This window comes from Hypanus sabinus, chromosome 1, assembly GCF_030144855.1.
Source record: "Hypanus sabinus isolate sHypSab1 chromosome 1, sHypSab1.hap1, whole genome shotgun sequence".
Lineage (NCBI taxonomy): Eukaryota > Metazoa > Chordata > Chondrichthyes > Myliobatiformes > Dasyatidae > Hypanus > Hypanus sabinus.
The window spans coordinates 136716188-136739573 of record NC_082706.1 but is presented as its reverse complement, the minus strand read 5'-3'; the positions used below and the strand labels follow the sequence as shown (position 1 = coordinate 136739573).

Genomic DNA, 23386 nt, shown 5'->3' with positions numbered 1-23386 from the left:
TGAGACTCTGCTTCTATAGACTGTTGTCACTAATGTGAGAATTTTTGAACTTATTTAAACAAGTAGAAAAAAACATAAGGACAAGGATAAAGAAAGGCTTAGAGGGACATGGGCAACATGGTCAACGTAAACAAGGAGGGCCAGAGAGCCTGTTTCCATGTTGTTCTATGATCCTATAATTCTCTTTAATACCAAGAAATATTGTAAAAAAAAGTTCTTAAAACATTATTATGTGCTAGAAATTAAAATAACCATGGAAAACTGAGTTGCTAGATTTTGGCAAAAGTAGAAATTACTTGTGTCACCCAAAGGCAATTGGGGAAATAAACAATCTTTCCAATCAAGGTAAGCTCCCTATATGATTCATGCCTAAAGCTGAGTGCTTCTTCAACCCTGGAATTGTGGCTGAGTACAACAACAGAATGGTGATGTCTGACTTTCACCTCATCCTTGATGCAAACATTAGGTGGAATATAGAACATAGAACAGACAGCATAGGAATATGTGTCTGTTTAACAGCCTTGGATACTGAATTTCTTTATCTATCTATCCATCTATTTATTTAAATGCACATGATAAAATAGGCCAAAGTCAGTATGTTTCCTAAGGAGAAAGCTTGCCTGATAAATCTGTTGGAATTCTTTGAGGAAATATCAAGCAGGAAAGGAAAGTCAGTGAATGTTCTATACTTGGATTTTCAGAAGGCCTTTGACAAGTTACCAGACGTGATGCTGCTCAACAAGATAAAAGCCCATGGTAAAGTTCCCAGCATGGGTAGAATATAGAAGATTGGCTGATTGGCAGGAAGCAAAGAGTGGGATTAAAGGGGGGCTTTTCTGGCTGGCTGCCAGTAACTAGTGGTGTTCCACAGGGGTCTGTGTTGGGACCACTCCTTTTCACGTTATATGTCACTGATTTGGATGACAGAATTGATGGCTTTGTGGCCAAGTTTGTGGATGATATAAATAAATGTAGAGATGCAGGTACTGTTGAGGAAGCAGGGAGTCTGCAAAGAACTTTAACAGATTGGGAGAATGGGCAAAGAAGTGGCAGATGGAATATAGTGTGGGAAAATGTACAGCCATGCAGTTTGGTAGAAGGAATAAAGGCATGGACTGTTTTCTAAACAGGGAGAAAAATCAAAATTCAGATGTGCAAAAGGACGTGGGAGTTTTCATGCAAGATTCTCTGAAGGTTAACTTGCAGGTTGGGTTGGTGTATGGAAGGCAAATGCAATGTTAATGTTGATTTCAAGAGGACTTGAATAAAAAGCAAGAGTGTAATGCTAAGACTTATAAAGCATTGGTAAGATCACACCAGGAGCTGTGTGAGCAGTTTTGGGCCCCTTATCTTAGAAAAATGTGCTGGCATTGGAGAAGGTCCAGAGGAGGTTCACGAGAATGATTCTGGGAATGAAAGGGTTAATGTGCAAAGTGCATTTGATGGTTCTGGACTTGTATTTACTGCAGTTTAGAAGAATGAGGGGAAAATCTCATTGAAACCTACCAAATACTGAAAGGCCTAGATAGAATGGATGTGGAGAGGATGTTTCCTATAGTGTGGGAGTCTAGGTCCACTGGGCGCAGCCTCAGAATAGAGGGAAGTCCATTTAGAACAGAGATGACGAAGAATTTCTTTAGCCAGAGAGTATTAAACCTGTGGAATTCATTGGCACAGATGGTTGAGGAAGCCAAGTCATATTATAGAAGATATATTTAAAGTGTAGATTGATAGGTTCTTGGTTAATCGGAGTGCCAAAGGTTACAAGAAGAAGGCAGGAGAATGCAGTTGAGTGGGGTAGTAAATCAGCCATGTTGGAATGGCTGCAGAGTTGATGGGCTGAATGGCCTAATTTCCTACTGTGTCTTATGTGTTATGGTCTTATGGATATGCTGCAGCTAATTTTCCTTCCCTCTGGAGTCGATCTCTGGGGAAACAGTGTTAGCTTGCCCAGTGCTTCAGGTTAATAACCTTTATCATTGACCTGAAACATTACTCTGTTTTTCTGAAAATAAAAATAGAAATGGCAGATGCTGGAAATCTGAGACAAAAACAGAAGATACTGGAAGGATGTAGTTGGTCAGGTAGTATGTATGAAAAGAAAAACAATTAACATTTTCGAGCCTTTAGAGGATCTCAGACTGAAATATTAATTTGTCACTCTTCCTACAATTGCTGGCTGATCTCCTGAGGTTTTCAAGCTTTTTTTTACTTTTATTAATTCTGTTACTCTCACCACAGATGCTGCTTGATCTGCCAAATATCTCCAGCATTTTCTGTTTTATTTTATATTTCCAGCTTGTGTAATTTTTAGCTTTTAAATAAAAGAATAAGTAGTGTAACTGGCTCCTAAAATCACAAATTAAATCAAATTCACGCATGTATTATGGGGTCTTGACCTGAAACTTCGACTCTCCCTTTGCCTCTAAAGATATTTCAGGACCTGCTGAGTTCTTGCAGCAGTTAATTTTGTGCTTTAAGTTTTAGCATCCACTGTCCCTTGTGCCTCACATTATGGGTTAACTCTACAATGTCTTTATAACTTTATTCATAACTTTATGAGTGCTCAGAGGATTTGCAGATCAGCTAGCAGATGTTCTCACTGACATCTTCAACATCTCCCTGAGCAGTGCCACCATTCCAACGTGCTTCAAGGCGGCCACCATCGTCCCCATGCCAAAGAAGTCATCAGTGTCCTGCCTAAATGACTACCGTCCCGTTGCACTTACATCCATCATCATGAAGTGTTTCGAGAGGCTCGTCATGAGGCATATCAAGACCCTGCTGCCCTCCTCACTGGACCTCCTGCAGTTTGTGTACCATCCCAACCGCTCAACAGATGACGCCATTGCCGCCACCCTCCACCTGGCCCTAACCCACCTGGACAAAAAAAGACACATATGTTTGGATGCTTTCATAGACTTCAGTTCAGCATTCAACACAATCATCCCTCAGAAACTGACTGGAAAGCTGAGCCTACTGGGCCTGAAAACCTCCCTCTGCAACTGGATCCTAGACTTCCTGACTGGGAGACCTCAGTCAGACCAGATCGGGAGCAGCATCTCCAACAGTATCACACTGAGCACGGGGGCTCCCCAGGGTTGCGTGCTCAGTCCACTGCTGTTCACTCTGCTGACCCACGACTGTGCTGCAACTCACAGCTCGATCCATATTATCAAGTTTGCCAATGACACAACTGTGGTGGGTCTCATCAGCAAGAACGACGAGTCAGCTTACAGAGAGGAGGTGCAGCGGCTAACGGACTGGTGCAGAGCCAACAACCTGTCTCTGAATGTGAACAAAGCAAAAGAGATGGTTGGTGATTTCAGGAGGGCACAGAGCGACCACTCCCCGCTGAACATCAACGGATCCTTGGTAGAGATCATAAAGAGCACCAAGTTTCTTAGTGTTCACCTGATGGAGAATCTCACCTGGTCCCTCAACACCACCTCCATAGCAAAGAAAGCCCAGCAGCGTCTCTACTTTCTGCGAAGGCTGAGGAAATCCATCTCCCCCCCCCCCCCATCCTCATCACATTCTACAGGGGTTGTATTGAGAGCATCCTGAGCAGCTGCATCACTGCCTGCTTTGGAAATTGCACCGTCTCGGATCGCAAGACCCTGCAGTGGATAGTGAGTTCAGCTGAGAAGATCATTGGGGTCTCTATTCTTGCCATCACAGACATTTACACTACATGCTGCATCCGCAAAGGAAACAGCATTATGAAGGACCCCATGCACCCCTCATACAATCTCTTCTCCCTCCTGCCGTCTGGGAAAAGGCTCCGAAGCATTCGGGCTCTCACGACCAGACTATGTAACAGTTTCTTCCCCCAAGCTATCAGACTCCTCAATACCCAAAGCCTGGACTGACACCTTCCCCTATTGTCCTGTTTATTATTTATTGTAATGCCTGCACTGTTTTTGTGCACTTTATTCAGTCCTGTGCAGGTCTGTAGTCCAGTGTAGCTTTCTCTGTGTATTTTTTTACGTAGTTCAGTCTAGTTTTTGTACTGTGTCATGTAACACCATGGTCCTGAAAAACTTTCTCATTTTTACTATGCACTGTACCAGCAGTTATGGTTGAAATGACAATAAAAGTGACTTGACGACTTTATATCTGTATTCATAACTGGCTTATTATTGCCCCATGTACTCAGATAGAATGAGAAGCTTTTGTTGCATGCCACTAGAGTGATTATTCCATAACCAAGTACATCCAGGTAGAGCAAAGGGAAAACAAAAATAGAACACAGAATATATTGTGTTTAAAATACACTAATTCCAGAGGTATTCATAGCCAGTAACACATTTAAGGTAAAAGAATTAAGGATTATGGTAAAAGAATGACACTCTGGTTTAGACCACAGATTTTATTTGGGAATGTTTTCTTAAATCAGTCAACTTCTCCTTTCTTCATACTTCTGCTGTGCTTGGAGAAGGCAAATCTGTATGATTTTTCACATTCAGGTTCCTATTATTGGCCCCTAATGTCTATGTTAGCCAAGATTGAGTGGCCAGGATGAACGTGCTTTCCTGTACAGTGCCATTGTAGGAAATTATAGTTTTAAATAACTTTCTCAGAGTATACTGCCCTTTTTAAAGTTCAAATACACTGTGTGTTTATTGGAACGTAGCTTGGAGATTAATGGTGTTATAACAAAAAAATGATACATGATAAATGATGAAATGATAATTGTTGATGTTGCTGTTCCTGCATTACCAAGAAGCATGGCTAAGGAACAATTAAAATATATAACTGTTTCGTTAAATACTTATGCTGGATAATTGCACAAGACAGAACTAATAAATCTTGCAAATGTTGTTGCTTGGGGTCAAATTTTAAAAACTAACCATTACTTAAACAATTTAGTATAAAGCCACCTTTGTTCAGGTTCCAGAGTACATGGTTGACTGCAAAACCCTTGGTCTAGTAAGTTGCTGTGTAATACCCAATGATCAGGCAGCTACAGATATGCACAAGATTGAATTAGCTGTAATTATTCCCCAAAGATTTTGATCTATGGACTGCGTCTAAGTTGCAAAACCCATATGTGAGTGTGAAATCCAAGCTATGTGCTTATATGTAAATAGAGCCATCTGTTATATAAATACACCTGTACAATATTAGATAGGAAATAGAATAACACTTTAATTTCTTGTGTAGAATTATTAATGGCTCTCTCATTTCCTATGAGATCAATTCAAGTGGATCTTGTTAACACTGGTAATGTTTAATAATTTCTTCACAGCACAAGTACGGTATTACTGTGTCCACATAGTTGAAGAAAATACTTAAGACAGAGCAAAAGTAACAATAGAGATAGAAACAAATCTCATAGAGTCATAGAATTGTTCAGCAGGGGATCAGGCCCTACGAGCCTTCATGACCGTCTTGACCATCTGCACTAATCCCATTCACCTGCATTAAGGCCATATTCTTGTGTGTCTTGTTTATTGAAGTGCCTGAAGACATACAAAACTGCAGATGCTGAAATCTGTAGCAAAAAGCAAACTGCTGGATAATCTCAGGCAGAATCCGTGGAGGGAAACGGATAGGCCAAGCTCAAAATGTTGACTGTCTAATACCTTCTGCAGATGCTGCCCAGCTTGCTGATTTCCTCCAGAAATTTGCTTTTGCTTTTTAAGTGCCAATCTAATTCTGTCTTATCAACTGGAATGGCTAACTCATTCCATCAAGACGTACAAAAAAGCTGGATGAACTCAGCAGGTTGGGCAGCATCTGTTGACAGTCCTGATGAAGGGTCTTGACCCAAAACGTTGAATGCTTCTTTCAATGGATGCTGCCCGACCTGCTGAGTTCATCCATCTTTTTTGTACGTCTTGATTTGAGATTTGACCACAGCATCTGCAGTGTTCTTTGTGTTAACTCATTCCATTACCTGGTCCGGCAGCAAAACCCAGTTATCTACCAATCTCTGTGTGAAATATCTAGTCACAAAATCAAATAGGGTCTTTCCAATATCGTTAGCTAAGGATTTTAAAATTGGTTCCATATCCACATGCTTAAGGAAAATACTTACTTGGATGTCCTGGGTATTTGCCATAGCACTTATCGATGGCACAACAGTTGCTGCAGTCTCATGGCTTCTGGGATCTGCAGTCAATTATGACCTTAGTTGTCTGTATAGAGTTTGTATGATTTCCTTGTGACTGCATAAGTGTCAACCTGATGTTCTGCTTTCCTCCCATTTCACAAAGATGTGCTGGTAGCTTAATTGGCAACTGATAGGATTTCTCTGCCGGGAGCTGGCATCAGAATCAGGTTTATTATTACTGACGTAAGTTGTGAAATGTGTTTTTTTTTGCAGCAGTACAGTGCAAGACATAAAAGTTACTATAAGTTATGAAAATTAACATATAGTGCAAGAAATGAATAATGAGATAGTGTTCGTGCATTCATTGACTGTTCAGAAATCTGAAGGCAGAGAGGAAGAAGCTGTTCTTAAAATATTGAGTGTGGGTCTGCTGGCTCCTGTGCAACACACACAAAGTTCTGGAGGAATTCTGCAAATCAGGCAGCATCAATGGAGAGAAATAAACAGTTGATGTTCCTCTCCATAGATGCTGCTTGACCTGCTGAGTTCCTCCAGCATTTTGTGCAATTTACTCTGGATTTTCAGCATCTGTAGAAACTTGTGTTTATGACTTCTGGCTCCTGTCCCTCCCAGTGTTAGTAACAAAAATAATGCATGTGTCAAATGGTGAGGTCTTTAATGAGTTGCAAGGTCAAATGGTAATCCAAATATGCTTGTAGGTAGGGCCCATTTAATTCATTGTGCCATCATCCTCCCTGTTTTCTCTGATCTTTTACTGCTGGATCCTGGACCCGTGCTGATCCCACAGCTCCCTAACTGTCCTCCTAGATGATGACATTCCCACCAAAGCCTGGAAGTAATCTTTGAGGTCTCCATTACTCTGGACTGAAAATCTATTGCTTTATTTCTCTAACTGCAACTCTCAGCTTTAGTCCAGAACCCCATGATTTGCAAGTTCCTGAGCTAGTTTATTTATGGCCTCTGTTTAGCTGACTGAGGCTAATCTTTTGTGTACAGCAGAGTTTTACAAGGAGAAACGCATTGGCCTCTGCACGCATCACTAGTCCACTGTGCCTTTTCAGACAATGAAATTATCTAGGCTCCTGTTTTGAGTGTACCAAACTCTCTGGAATGTATTGTAAATGTAACAGATTGTATATAAAACACAAAAAATACTGGAGGAACTCAGCAGGTCAGGCAGCATCTGTGGAGGGAGATAACAGTCAACTTTTCAAGTCAAGACACTTTATCAGGACTCTCTCTTGACTTGAAACATCAACCATTTATTTCATTCCATAGACGCTACCTGATCTGCTGAGTTCCTCTGGTATTTTGTGTGTGTTTCCCAAGAATTCCATCATATGCAGAATCTCTTGTGTCTGCAATTTTATATGCCGTCTGCCCTCCTTATCTGCAGGGGATTGATTCTGGGACCCCCCACGGATACTAAAAGACGCGCATGCTCAAGTCAAAGGACTTTAGGACCCGACAAAGCTCCAGACCTTATTTAACCTGTCTCAGTGTGGTGGACTTTAGGACCCAGCGAAGCTCGGGACCCACTGCCCGCAGTGTTTCTGTTCCGGAAAATTATCATGGTTGAAAATAAAGTGGAAATAATAAAGAGATCAGAAAGAGGTGAAACACCATTGTTCATTAGAAAAGCATCAGGCTACAGTCGGTCAATGATTGGAACAATTTTAAAGGATAAAGTGAGAATAATGGAGCATGTGAAGGCCCTGCCCTGATGAAAGCTACAATTATTACTAAGCAACACAGTGGTTTAATTATTGAAATACATACGTTTCTTAAGTGTTTTACATGCATAGAAAGGAAAATCTGTATATATTTATTTTTTTACACACACACACACACACACACACACACACACACACACACACACACACACACACACACACACACACACACACACACACACACACACACACACACACACACACACACACACACACACACACACACACATATTATATACAAAGACAACCGTTTAACTGACACTAAATAATACCGGATGTACCTGTTCTGACATAGAGAACTTACTGTTTTTTTAAATTCCCAAACTGCAGTAACCTATGCACGTCCTCCCGTATACTTTAAATCATTTCTTGATTACTTACAATACCTAATACAATGTAAATGCTATGTAAATAGTTGTTATACTGTATTGTTTAAGGAATAATGACCAGAAAAAAAAGTCTGTACATGCTCAAACAAGTGCTGGAGAGTGAACTTCAGGGTTTTCCCGATCTGCAGTTGGTTGAATCCGCACATGCGGAGCCCACAAATAAGGAGGGCCGACTGTATTTGGAGAAGCCATTTACAAGTTAGTGCATTTTCTGTGCAAAATTTAATTCTAACATGGAAGGGGGTTTTGGACACTGTACAATTCCAAGTGCTCAAGATTTGAAATCCCATACCTTTGTTCCTCTGCTTATTTAGAAACTAGCATCTTTGTTGGCTTGATTTACTCCTTTATCCTTGTAGCTTATCCACTCTTTTCTCCCTGCTGTTCAACTTGTTCAGAAGTCCCACCTCCTATTCCATCAATCCTTTTCCATCTCCGCCTCCTTAGCACTCATATTGGTTATGGGGATCATCTGTTTTATCTTTAAATCTGCTGTTTTCATTCTTCTTAAAGGAGACTGAAGTGATGGGGTGAAGCTCAGTGGGGATTCATAAGGGGCCAGTCACAGTAGCGAGTATAGTGCAGAAAAGGATGCATCAGTGGTCCAAGCCAAAGGTATCTCATACATTTAACTTGGCCAAAACATTGGTAGTGGTATTGCTGTTGGTTTATTATTGTCACATGCACTGTGATACAGTGAAAAGATTTTGTTTGTATGCAATCCAAACAAATCATGTCATACATTATTACATCAAGCTAGTAAAAAGAAAATAGAATGCAGATTTAGTGTTGCTGCATATATCTCATCCATTATGTTCAACCATGCTCTCTCCACCTCAAACTTAATTCTTTGCTCCCCGTCCATATGAACCCCAGGTATTTATTCTCCTTATCTTATGGACCTCGAATTCAACCTTAATGCTTGTGCCAATCACTTCGACCATGTGTATTTGACTTCTGTGGGATTTCCTTGTTATATTTCTTCCTTCAGCATTCTCCTTTAAAAAGCTTTTTTAAATACATCCCTTTGACCAAGTTTTCAGCTACCCTTCCACATCTCCTTCTTTATGGTCTGGTGTCTGTTTTCCATATGCTTGCCTGTAAAATGCCTTGGGAGTTTTCCTTCAGATTAAAGGCATTGCACAACTCCGAGTCATTGCTGCTGCAGTGCACTGGTGCTCTGTGTGTATGAGAAACAATGTGCTTAAGTGAAGCCTGCAATGCGCAAGGGTTCACCATTCCTGGTGCAAGGAGGCCCAAAGTGGGTGCAACAAAAGCACCAGGAAGAATAGCAACACTGAATGATGCAGATGAGCAGTATAAAAACTACTGCGGAGAAGAGTGGAGGTTGATCCAACAGCTTATGTTCATAGAGCACTTTTAACACAGTAAAAGGAGACTTGAAGTAATGTGGTGAAGATCATTGTACTTCTTGGAAGTTTTAGCAGGCAGAGAATATTGACTGTAGATCCTCTGATGCAATGCATGCCATTGAAGACCCAAAACTTGTTCAGAGAGGTATATAATAAAACAGAATTCCAGAGTTTGGGTGCATGGCTATCAATAATGCAGTACAAGTGGTCAGAATTGGTGCAGCTCAAAGTAAAGGGCCGGAGGGCTGGAAGTGTTTATTACGGTGGCAATTGGACTATTGGTAAACTTGAAAGCAGGCACAAAGATTTCAAGCAATGAATTCTAAGCTATTGGTTCAACAGTTATTCATATGGAAAAATCAATGCTCCCTTATGCAGTTCATTAGGTGTAGATAGAGATGAGTGAACTCTGGGAAATGTTGCCAAGTTTAATTTTCCTCATCCTTTGATTAATTTTGCTGTGCAAGTCACAGTGCTCTGGATTCAAATTGAACAATCTTTCTTATGGTGAAAATGTGCTCTGGCATTTCATCAGCATATTTCCAAATGCACTGCTTGTGTGTGCAGAAGTACTTGCCCATGTCTTCATGCTAAATGAAGAGATTCCTTCACACAATCATATTGACAGTTTGTTTTTTCAGAGAAAGCAGCAGAACTGCTTAAGGGGCGAGTGAAGACAGAGACTCCCACAACATGTAAGAAGTAGCTCATCAAGGACTTGTAGTGCCAAGGCAAGGCGTTGCAGGCTATAGGCTAGTTAGGATTAGTACTATGGGTACTTGCTAGTTAATATGGATGTGGTGGGCTGAAGGGCCTGTTTCTGAGCTGTATGACTCTGCACACTTAGTCCTGAACAAGAGGGAAGATTATCAAGTTCTGAAAAAGAAACTAATACTAATTACATAGGGAAAGTTGAAATTGAGAAACAGAAGGTGCCACACAATGCTTAAAGCAAATAATTGAGGGTGATTTTCTGTCCCAACAACTTTTAAGATGCAGATAAAATGAGAAAGGAAAAATCAAACAAAAGAGGAAGTGTATAATGGATTGGAAAGCAAGGTAGATCAAATAAATGACTATAAGACATAGGAGCAGAATTAAGCCATTCAGCCCATCGAGTCCACTCCACCATTTCATCATGGCTGATCCAGGATCCCATTCAACCCTATACACCTGCCCTCTCACCATATTCCTTGATGCCCTGACCAATCAGGAATTTACTAACTTCCACTTTAAATATACCTATAGACTTGGCCTCAACTGCAGTCTATGTCAGAGCATTACACAGATTCACTACTCTTTGGCTAAAAAGGTTCCTCCTTACTTCTGTTCTAAAAGGTCACCTCTCAATTTTGAGGCTGTGCCCTGTAGTTCTGGATACCCCCACCAGAGGAAACATCCTCTCCACATCCACCTTATCTAGCCCTTCCAACATTTGGTAGGTTTCAATGAGATAGCCACACATTCTTCTAAATTCCAGTGAGTACAGGCCCAAAGCTGCCAAGCGCTCCTCATATGTTAACCTTTTCATTCCAGGAATCATTATCGTGAACCTCCTCTGGACTCTCCAATAACAATCATTCCTTTCTGAGCTAAGAGGCCCAAAGCTGTTGACAATACTCTAAATGTGGCCTGATTCATGTCTTATATGAGAGTAGAATACAGGGTGTTGGTAATGGAAGAAATAAAGAAAATAAAACCAGCTTCTAAAATAGTTGAACTCATGTTGAATCCGGAAAACTATATTGTGCTGGGTTGTAAGATAAGCTACATTAGAATAATGTAGGTGGCTTAAAACATGAGTAAGTTGATCAGTGATCAGATAATGAGATTCTTGCTTGTGGACTGAACTGATATTAAAGAAGTCATTGGTCTTCAGTTATTCTTCAAAGACAGATGAAGTCATGTTATAAACAGCAGATTTATTAGCTTTTGTAGAATTCCAGACATATAACTTTGTGAATTTGATGGTGGGGTGAGATTCAAAATCATAACTATAATGCTATATTGCAGTGTACTTCTGCTGCATAACAACAGATGCCATGTCATTTAAGTCAGTGATAATAAACCTGATTTTGATTCATGTCCTGGCTTGGTTGCCCAGGCCATTGGATCTTAGCTTAATCTCATAACCATTATGTTGCCAAAACCTCATGAGATAATTTGATCTGAAAGAATTGAGACTCAGTGTGTTAACAACTCAACTTTAACCACCCTTATAGGCATAGAAGGGAAAATCAAAAACCAAACCATTGTTGCATGACCTCATATTGACTATGAGCTCATCATTGAAGCATTGAATGCTCAGCATTAAATGACAAAATTTTCATAACACAGTTTATGTTAATTCCGATCAATCTTTTCTAATTACTTATCTTTTTTAATCTATAAGACCTTAGCTGTAAAACTGATCTGCTTAACAATTCTTCTGTTTACCATATCTTAAATGAAACATAATACAGTTTTGTTCTAAACTAAAGATATCATCTTTGTAATGGGATCACCTGAGAAAAAGAAGTGAAACATATTTAGTTTATAAAATGTTAAACACATCTTGAAATATTTAAGGACTGGTATTTTATAAACACAGTACCTTTTTTTGTACAGTTGTGAATTGGGAATTAAGCAAACAAATTCTAATGGTATGAACTGTATGCAGTGATAATTTCAGGCATTATTCCTGGAAATTGAAGTGCACACTCTTGTGATTTGCTGAATATGCAGTATGTTGTGTACAGAGTTATTGTCCATCTAGATCTCCTTAGAGGTTTTATAGAACTGGGCAGTGTGTTAAAAGCAGCACATTGGGGCTTGACACACAAAGCACTGTGATGGCTGCATTCAGAATTGGAGCTGCTGCAAAGCTGCAGGATAAGTATGTACCTTGCTAGCACAGTACAGTGATCACCAAGGCTGCTGTGGAAGTGAATGTTTTGGGGTGGGTGTTTCATGCTCTTTAATGTGTCAAGGGCCATAAGATCATACGTCATAGGAACAGAAGTAGGCCATTTGGCCCACTTAGTCTGTTCTGCCATTTAGTCATGGCTGATTTATTTTTCCTCTCAACCCCTTTCTCTTGATATCTCCTCATAATCTTTGGTGCTCACACTAATCAAGAGTCTATCAACCTCTGCTCTAAATATGCCACAATGAATATGTGGCAATGAATTTAACAGGTCCACCACCCTCTGGTTAAAGGGATGTCCTTCTATTCCAAGTTTGTACCCTCTGGTCCTAGACTATCCCATTAATGGAAACATTCTCTCCATGTATAATCCAGTTTGTTGTGGTGTGTGACAGACCTCTCTTCACACACACCACACAATGAATTCATCTGATCAACTCATGTACCAGGATTGGTACAAAACAGTTGTGATGTGCAGGTGGGTTAAAGGGCTTGTGATTATTGTGTGCAGCTCACAATCGATTTAAAAATATTGCATTTACTAAACCATATAACTGTAGCTGCCAATATAAAGTGTACTTGGGAGATGCTATTGGTGGAATTTCAGTGTGATAGTGCAGCTCACATAAAACAACCTCCTTTCCATAGACCCTCTCTACACTTCTTACCACCTCAGTAAAGCAGCCAAAATTATCAAGGACCCAACTACCCGGGACATCTCCCTTCTCCCTCCTCCCTTCAAGCAGTAGAAAAATAAAGTCTAAAACAGGAGCTCCCAACTTTTTTTATGCCATGGACCCCTACCATTAACTGAGGGGTCTGTGCACCCCAGGTTGGGAACCTCTGGTCTAAGAGGATGTATCACCATGCTTAATGACATCTTCTATCCCACAATGATAAGACTACTGAATTAGCATCTTTTATAAAAAGGTGGACCATTAACCTCATAATCTGCCATGTCTTAGCCCTTGCAACTTATTTTTTGCTGCATTGCACTTCAGCTGTAACTGCAGTATTTTATTTTGTTTTCTGTTGTTCTTTGTTCCCATTTACTATCTCAATGCACTGAACTGATGAAATGATCTGCATGGATGGCATGCAAAGCAAACTTTTTCACTGTGCATCTGTACATGTGTTAATAAACTCCTTACCAATTTCAATTGCCATCTCATTCCTGAACCATAACTGACATACTACTACTTTTATTTTATCAGTTGACAACAAAGATTTTATATTTGCCTTGATGCTTAAATTTAAGCAGGCAGTGGAAGAAATAAAGAATGTTGTATCATTGTGTGTGCCTGCCATTGCCTTTTGGGGGAATCGCACTTAGAATTGCTCAGGTTCAACTATTCCTCTCAGAAAAATTATGAGCATCATCAAATCTGTGCAAAGTAACTCGTATGTGTGACTTACAGAGAGAAAGCATGTGGAGATTAGCCCAATTTCTAGAGAACGCAGTTCACTTTTTCAATAAATATTTAATAGTATCCCTCCCTTAACTACCTGCTTCGCTGGGATATTTAGGATGATTTGCTCTTTTACTTAGGCATTCTGTTAAATGTTTGGATACAAATAGAATGCTCACTGTTTTTTATCCACCACAGGAAAGCTCTGAATTTGGGAATACTGCGAGACCCAGGATCCGAAGTTGAAGACAGGCAATACCAAGTTGACCTGCAATCCATTACCATTGGAACAGCCCTCTGGGATCAGCTGAAGCCTGAAAAGGAAGTTAGCAAAGGAGGACTTTGTGCAGAAAATGAAAGGAATTATCAGAATCCAGCACTGGAATGGAATATGGCCAGTAGGTGAGTGAGTCTTTGGAATTTATATGATGTTGGATGAACCCCCTGGTTTAAGTCTTCTCAAACAATGTTTCTACTTCCTTCTCATGAAGATATTTTGGATCTGAACAAGCTGCAACATAAAAGTATATCCAACTCTCCATTGGCTATCTTAAATTTTTCTACTCCAGTTATCATTCCTTCATCAGTAGAAACATTTTCTCCCTCATAAACCCTTCATCCATGTGGAGCCTCTAGTAAATCCAGTTTTGATGGTTAAATTGCCAAAATCTCTTTCTAAATCAGGTTATGGAATATTCAATTCTCTTTTGGATTTTATACAGTCTTTGAAAATGTTCTTTAATTCTATACAGAACATTCTTAACTCCCAAAAGACATCATTTGCATCAGAGTGTTTGAAGACCTACTTGAAATTTATCCCCTTTGTGTGATCACTAGTAACACACAGGATGTGAAAATCTGCAGATGTTGGAATCTAGAGCAACATACACAAGTTGCTGAAGGAACTCAGTAGGCCAGACAGCATCTATGGAAAAGAATAAACAGTCAATATTTCAGGCTAAGGCCTTTCATCAGGACTGGAAAAAAAAGAAGAGAAGTTAGAGTAAGAAGGTGGGAGAAGGGGAGGAAGAAGTACAAGGTGGTAGGTGATAGGTGAAACTGGGAGAGGGACAGGAGCTACTTGTGACCTGAGCTTAATGTTTTTGCAACTCACTGCAAATAGTAGAGGCCAAATCCTTCCATTGTTTTGAATTGCAGCAGATGTGTCCTTTAAAATTACATTGTAAAGTGGATTTTGTGTTTTTACTGTAACTGCACGCAGCCTCTTCTATCAATCCAGACAGCAAGTAAATAAATATTCATGGTGGAGATTTACCTTTTGGGCTCTTTGGATTTAAGTTTTTAGAGTTCATCGTTCAGCAACTGCTTTCAAATTAAAGTTCATTTGAGAACATTATGTAGGAGTAAGCTGTAGGCATTTGTAATTGTATATATTCTGGATATGTAGTTTGAAAAAACAAACCACAGGTGGTCTTCTCTGAAGGGTGGATGATCAAACAGTGGGGTTAGAAGGTGCCTTCCACTCATCACTCACTGTTTAACTTTTGGAAAAGATTAGAAAATGGACTGCAGTGCTATTTCAGTAACTCTTGGCAGAGGAAATGCATTACTGAGATAAAACCAAATGTAAATTAGTTCCATTAGAACATTAATAGGAGGAAGCCATGAAGGGTGATGGTCACGACCTGTAAATTAATACATTAACATGAGTGCATCACATCTAAATAAATACTGGCCAGAACTGTATTGGAACAGACTTTCATAGAGCTTTAAGTGCAGTTGCTAGTGCTAATGCCAACAATTCTAGCCATTGATGTGACACATACATGGAGTATCTTAATTTAAGTCTTATTGCTCACATGTTTCTTGTAGTCATCAATTATATAGGCATATATGTGGTAATATCGGAATGTTGTGTTCGATAGAAAGTTGAGGAAATAGTCTTGAATTAGTGTTTGTTGTGATTAACCCCCTTTTATCCAAAAGCGGAAGTGTGTGTTTATCTTTAAAACTGTGACATGTTTGCTTAAGCAGAGTTTAAGTGCTAGTTGATTGTCTGATCATCAAGTGATCATGAAACTGGCCTTCAACTGTTGTAAATAGATACAAATGAAATCTGTAACTTCCTAAATAGCTTCCTGAATAAAGGCATTTTCAGCCACGTTGCCCTTTTGAATACAAAATGATGCTCTGGTATTACAGCAAAAGCTAAATTAATTTAAATAACATCTTACAGATTTATCTGAGCTAAAGGTTAAATTTTGAATACATATCATCTTTGCTCCAAAGTAAATCACAGCAGGATCTCTGGGTGTGAAATTCTTGCATATGTCTTTCCTTTTTCCTCTATTTTCTTTCTATGACCTACGGACTACATTGACCTGTGGCCTAAAAGTAGCATAATTTTATCCTTTCCATGTGTTTCACATAGTGGCACTTTCGCAAACTCCCACAACCCACCACTGATCCTGTGTTTTCAGTATCTGAGGTCGGAGAGAGAGTATCATTCAGGAGGGTAAACGCTCAGCAAGTATTTGGCCCAGATGAGGTACCTGGCTGAGTAATAAGGACCTGTGTTCATCAACTGGCTGGAGTATTAACTGAGATCTTTAACCTCTCACTTTGGCTTCAATTGTACTGGTGCCTAAGAAGAATGTGATAATCTGCCTCAATGACTATCTTCAGAATCAGAATCAGACTTTAATCGCCAAGTACCTGAGCACATACAAGGAATTTACTTCCGGCAGATGTTGTCTCTCTGCTCTCTTCCAGTCGAACTTACATCCAGTGATGAAACGTATCAACTCTTGCCTGAGAAGCAATTTGGATCTCCTCCAATTTGCCTAATGGCGCAGTAGGTCCACAGCAGATGCCACTTCATTGGTTCTTCACCCAACCCTAGAGCATCTGGACAGCTAAAATTCATACATGAGGATCAAAGTCCAAAGTACATTTATTATCAAAGTATGTAAACTATATTCAACCTTGAGATTCAGCTCCTTACAGACTGCCACAAAACAAAAAAAGCCAATACAACTCGTGGAAAAAAAGACCATCAAGCACCAAATGTGCAAAAAACAAAAGCAAATCATGTAAGCAACGAAAGCAAACAAACAACTGAAGCTGATAAATGTGAGTCCACAGCCATGAAGCCAATCATCACTGCAAACGATTCAGCAGGCCACAGCCTCAGTCAGCACAGAGATGAGTAAACCTTGCAGAACAGTGAACTAAACTAACCCATCCCATGACACCTTGACCTTTATAATGGGTCATTCCTCCCTCAACCTATGGTCTCACTTCTAAGGACCATCTTATGTTCTGAATATTTATTGCTTTTTTATTTATTATTATTATTTCCTTTTTTCTTTCTTTTTGTGTTTGCACAGTTTGTTATCTCTTGCACACTGGCTGTCTGCCCTTTTGGTGTGGTTTTTCATTGATTCTATTATGGTTATTGGATTTACTGAGTATGCCCACAAAACATGAATCTCAGGTTTTTTATGGTGACATAAGTGCACTTTGATAATAAATGTACTTTGAACTTTGAAACTTCCACATCTGATTGTCATGGATAAAAGCAGAACAGCAGAGAAGTTGAAAATTTAATATTAAAACATGAACCAAAATTCTCAAGCAGGTCAGGCATGATCTATAGAGAGAGAGATACCGAGTTAATGTTTTAAATCACGGACCTTTCTTTGGAACTGAGAAAAGTTAAAGCTAAAATAAGGTTTAAGATACAGAGGAAGGGGAGGAGAGAGCAGCCTTAGGATTAAATGAAGTCAAATTTATTCTCACATGCACAAGTATAGTGCAATACATGTACACTGAAGTGGCATCACAGGTTCAGACACCACAAAGAATATAGTTTGCTGAAGTTTTACAATAAAGTAAAGAAAAGGGGCTATGCAAAATGAGCCGTCAGTGCAAAACTGCACAATCAGAGACAAGTTTGTTGTAGTGCAAGTGCTAGTTCATTGCTTAGCGCAGAAGAGACTAAATAGCAGAAAGGATGAAGGGCATAAGGAACTGAAGCATGCAAAGAAGTAAAGGACAGGCCAAGTGGATGTGTCCATGCGAAAATAAGAACTTATGCTAGCATTTACCATCAAATCAAAGGTAAATAAAAGAGCAATGGTTATGATCTGAATTTGTTGAATTCAGTGCTGTTAAGTCAGTTGTAAAATGCCTTCCTGGAGCTTTCTTTATGTTTATTGGAACAGTGGAAGAAGGCTAAGAACAAAAGGTCAGAGTTAGTCAGATGGAGAGTCAATGTGTTTAGTTTTTACACTGCTCTCCTGTGGGTGTTCTTATTAAGAGTCTACTGAAAATCCTAATATATTAGTTTCCTTTCATTTGTTAAATAACATTCTCATGGATATCTAATAGATTAGTCAAACATAATTTCGCTCATTTCAATCCATGGTGATTCTGCTTAATTATATTATTTAGCAAGGGTCTTACTATTACACTTGATCACCTCCTTCCCTCCCACAAGAAGGCTGTTCCAGATCATGGCTCAATCCAGCCTTTCAAATCTTGAGCAGACTCCTGTCCATTGATATAAGTGGTATTATGTACTTTCTAGTGGCTGGGACCCTGCTCCTTCATTTTCTAGGCTTGTTGCTGATTTCTCAAGCCCTGACCATTGCCCATCAACCATCCATTTACACTCAACCTATGTAAATTCCATTGTTTATTCTCCCCACATTCTCATCAACTCCTCCCAGATTCTTACCACACAACTTCACATGAGGGACAATTTACTGTGACCAACCTGCACAGCTTTGGGATGTGGGTGGAAACTGAAGAATGTAAAAAAAACAGATAGTCACAGGGAGAATGAGAAAACTCCACACTAAAGCACTAGAGAGTGAACATGGGCAGTTGGAATTGTCAGATTAGCTGTGACACTGTGCAGACCAACTTTGACAAAATTCTTTCATAACAATTTGTCCATTGGCCTTTTCGGATATTCTGTTAGTGAGGGGAAACATGGTTGTGATTTTCTTTGGGAGCTGTGGAACTGGCAGTCCAAGTTAGCACCACAAAGAAAGTTTGAATCAAGCTGTGGGTGCTATCTAGAGATTTAAATTACTATCTTTATCTCCTTGCCTGATATAAATTGAGGAAGCTGGTTCACATTAACACTGAGCTACACATCTCCAGTGAACGCATTTGAGATGCAGTCAGAACTGGAATGAACTATGTTTTGTTATAGTCCATGGTGATGGTATTAGTTCTATCATGTGCAAAGCTGTCTGAAATTTTAGTTTTGGGAAATAAGCTGTGTTGTAACAAATTTGAAATTATAATCGGTAGCTTTTTGTCATTCAGAAATGATAAACATATGTAGTGAGGAGACTTGATTCCTTATTTGAGAGAGAAACAGCAAGGATTGTTGTTGTTTTCTTTCTGCTTTTTTGCCTCTTCATATCTCTCCCCCCCCCCCCACCCCCGGTTGCTCTCTTCTTTTGAATCAGACATTAATTAAAGCACCTATTTATCTTCTCAATTGAATGTAAATAGTAATCAATAAAATGTAGAAAATGGAAATTTGAAAAAAAATGCAGGAAACACAGCATGTCAGGTGTAATCTGTGGAAGGAGAAATGTTGCATTTCTGAGAAGTTTTATTGGTTTGTGGTTCACTACTACTGAGCGTATTCAGCAGTTTCTGTTTTAATTATGAATGTATAAGTTTCAAGAGGAATTGTCCCAAAATTTTAGCCAACATTTATTCCTCAAACAACACTCAATATATTTATTTATCTGAAAGGTATTTATCCCAGATGATCATTTAGGTTGAAAGAACTAGAGATATTTTATGAGGATAGGCTTCTAAAATATTGGAGGATTTTAGGACTGTAACGAACAGTCACACAAGAAGACATGAGGCCCCCACCCTCATCCCACTGAATGGTGGGGCCTGATAGAAGGGACAATTGGTCTGCTATTGCTTCTACTTTCATATATCACTGAAGCTATGACTATAGTTCGGAAATAACTCCATTATGTGCAACATTTTGCGACATCTCTGAATTGTGAAATTACTTTTTAAATTCCACTCTTCTATATGACATGTTACAATCTTGCATGCAGCTTTACATATTACTCCATAAGTTGCGAACCATCCTTCAGAGCAATGGGTGCCTATCAATTTTCTGCAATTTAATCTGAATTTTACAGAAAGAATGAATAGGTTAGGACTTTATTCCCTAGAGAACAGAAGAATGAGAAAGCATCTGATAGAGGTATTCAAACTTATGAGGGGTATAGATAGGGTAAATGTATGCTGGCTTCTTCCCCTCAGGTTGAGTGAGACTAGAACTAGGGGCCATGGGATTGAGGGTAAAAGGTGAAATATTTAAGGGGGATCTCAGGGGAAACTTCTTTATTCAGAAAGTGGTGCGAGTGTGGAATAAGCTGCCAGCGGAAGTGATAGATGCAGGTTTAATTGTAACATGCAGGAGAAGTTTGGATAGGTAAATAGATCAAAGAGGTTTGGAGTGTTATGCTGTAGGTGCAGGTAGATGGGACTGAGCAGAAGATTGGGTCAACATGGACTGTGTGGGCCAAAGGTCCTGTTTCCATGTGATTGTGCTCTATGACTATTACTTTAAAATAATCATTTGAATTGATCACTTTCAGCAAAGAGTGTTTATAAGCTTCATGTGTTGGTTGTGGACCAGCCTTATTTAACTTGGCATGCAGATAGAACTTTACTCACATCTCTTCATAAGTTCCTCCCCAAGGGAGTCTCGGAATACTTTGTTATACAGAACTTACAATTCCTTCCTTTTATCAAGTCCCACATGCTTCAGAAGTGTATCTTAGATTCCACTTTGCAGATGTAAAGAAAGATCTGTTTTTACATCAGCAGCTAAATTCTTATGAAATTCAAGTCAACTAATTCAAATCTTATGGGGCAAGGGCTCTTGAAAATCCTGCCATGAATCTGGGATTAGCGAACTAAATTATTCAATGCTTACTTTACTTGTACCATCTGGTGGAGTGTAACATCACGACCAAATTCAGGACTATATTGAAAGCTTCATTTAAATGAATTATTTTTGAATATATTTGTAAAATGCTGCTTGAGATAACTTGTTAAAGCACACTAATTCAAAATCAATATATAGAGGTACCTACAAGAGAGGATGCAATACTTGTTCTCCTATAAAGGAACCAGCCAGGCCAGGTGACAGAAATATGTGTAGGCGAACATTTTGGGTCCAGTGACCATAATGCCATTCGTTTCAAGTTAATTATGGATAAGGGTAGGTCTGGTCCTTGAGTTGAGGTTCTAAATTGGAGAAGGGCCAATTTGGTGGAAATGAGAAAGGATCTAGGAAGAGTGGATTGGGATAAGTTGTTTACTGGCAAGGATGTGTTCAGTAAGTGGAAGGCCTTCAAAGGCAAAATTTTGAAGGTGCAGAGTTTGCATGTTCTTGCCAGGTTTAAAGGCAAAGTTAACAGGCATAGGGAACCATGGTTTTCAAGGGATATTGTCAATCTGGTTAAGAAAAAGAGAGAGGTGTATAGCAGGTATAGGCAACAAGAACCAAATGAGGTACTTGAAGAGTATAGAAAATGTAAGAAAATACTAAGGAAGGAAATCAGGAAGGCAAAAAAAAAAGACACGAGGTTGCTCTGGCAGATAATGTGAAGGTAAACCCAAAGGGTTTCTACAAGTATATTAAGAGTAAAAGGTTAGTAAGGGACAAAATTGGTCCCTAGAAGATCAGAGTGGTTGTCCATGTGTGGAGCCTCATGAGATGGGAGAGATCTTAAACAGTTTTTTTGCATCAGTATTTACTCAAGAAACTGGCATAGCATATATGGAAGGAAGGGAAACAAGCAGTAATGTCGTGGAACATACAGAGATTCAAAAGGAGGAAGTGCTTGCTGCCTTACAGCGAATAAAGATAGATAAATCCCCTGGGCCCGACGTGATATTTCCTCAGACCTTCAGAGAGATTAGTGTAGAAATTGCAGGAGCCCTGGCAGAAATATTTGAAATGTCCTTAGCCACGGGTGCGGTGCCGCAGGATTGGAGGGTAGCTCATGCTGTTCCATTGTTTAAAAAAGGCTCCAAAAGTAAACCAGATAATTACAGGCCAGTGAGCCTGACATCAATAGTAGGTAAATTGTTGGAAGGTGTTCTGAAAGATCAGATATACAAGTATTTGGACAGCCTGATTAAGGATTTGGCTGACTTGGCTGATTAAGGATAGTCAGCATGGCTTTGTGCATGGCAGAATGTGTTTAAAGAATCTTGTAGAGTTTTTCGAGGAGGATACCAAGAAAGTAGATGAAGGAAAAGCTGTGGATGTTGTCTACATGGACTCTAGTAAGGCCTTTGACAAGGTCCCGCATGGGAGGTTAGTTCAGAAGGTTTATACACTAGGTATCCATGGAGAGGTTGTAAATTGGATTCAAAATTAGCTGTGTGGGAGAAGACAGAGAGTGGTAGTGGGTGATTGCTTCTCAGACTGGAGGCCTGTGACTAGTGGTGTGCCTCAGGGATCTGTGCTGGGTCCATTGTCATTTGTTGTCGATATCAGTGATTTAGATGATAATGTGGTAAATTGGGTCAGCAAGTTTTCTGATGACACTAAGATTGAAGGTGTTGTGGACAGCGAGGAGGGCTTTCAAAGCTTGCAGAGAGATCTCGACCAACTGAAAAAATGGGACAGAAAATGGCAGATGGAATTTAATGCAGACAAATGTGAGGTGTTGCACTTTGAAAGGATAAATCAAGATAGGACATACGCAGTAAATGGTAGGGCACTGAGGAGTGCGGAGGAACAAAGGGATCTGGGAGTTCAAATACATAGTTCCCTGAAAGTGGTGTCTCAGGTAGTCAAGGTTGTAAAGAAGGCTTTTGGTATCCTGGCATTCATAAATCAAAGTATTGAGTATAGGAGTTGGGATGTTATGGTGAGGTTCTATAAGACATTGGTGAGGCCAAATTTTTTTTTAAATTTTTTTTATTAGTTTTTCAAAACATTTTACAAATTAAAAACCCCAAATCCCAATGAGGAACATTAAAACAGTGCAAAATTAAGCATATAATAACAATATGCTACAAAGGAAGAGAATTTAGCAAACAAAAAAGCACCTGAATTAAAGACAAGTAAGCTTAGTGTCCTCCCCAAGCCCCACAACACAAGAAAAAGACAACAGCAACTCCAACCGCAACACAATATAGAGAGTATAAGTCAGGACAGCCAAACTCCCAGACTGTGAATACACTCAGCAACAGAGGATAATAATGCCTTCAACCAGAAAAAATAAAGCTGAAAGCAAGGGACCGAAAAGAAAAAAAAAACCCTAGTTAAGAGGAAGGTTATGAAAGTACTCGATAAAAGGTCCCCAGACCTTATGGAACTTTAGATCCGAATTGAGAACTGAATAATGAATTTTTTCGAGGTCCAAACAGGCCATGATGTCGTTAAGCCATTGAGCATGAGTGGGCGGGGCAACATCTCTCCATCTGAGGAGGATCAAGCGTCTAGCCAGAAGAGAGGCA

The 23386-nt window shown here is 39.6% G+C and overlaps 1 protein-coding gene across 2 annotated transcripts in view; it reads left to right on the top strand.

Annotated features, from left to right (window-relative positions):
• The window catches only part of LOC132398003 (intermembrane lipid transfer protein VPS13B-like), a 1044617-nt gene that overhangs the window by 782977 nt on the left and 238254 nt on the right, over positions 1 to 23386 (top strand). For both annotated transcript variants that reach the window (XM_059976892.1, XM_059976883.1), the window contains exon 31: positions 14087 to 14290. In XM_059976892.1, the coding sequence (XP_059832875.1) occupies positions 14087 to 14290 (204 nt within the window). The remainder of the gene's footprint in view (positions 1 to 14086; positions 14291 to 23386) is intronic.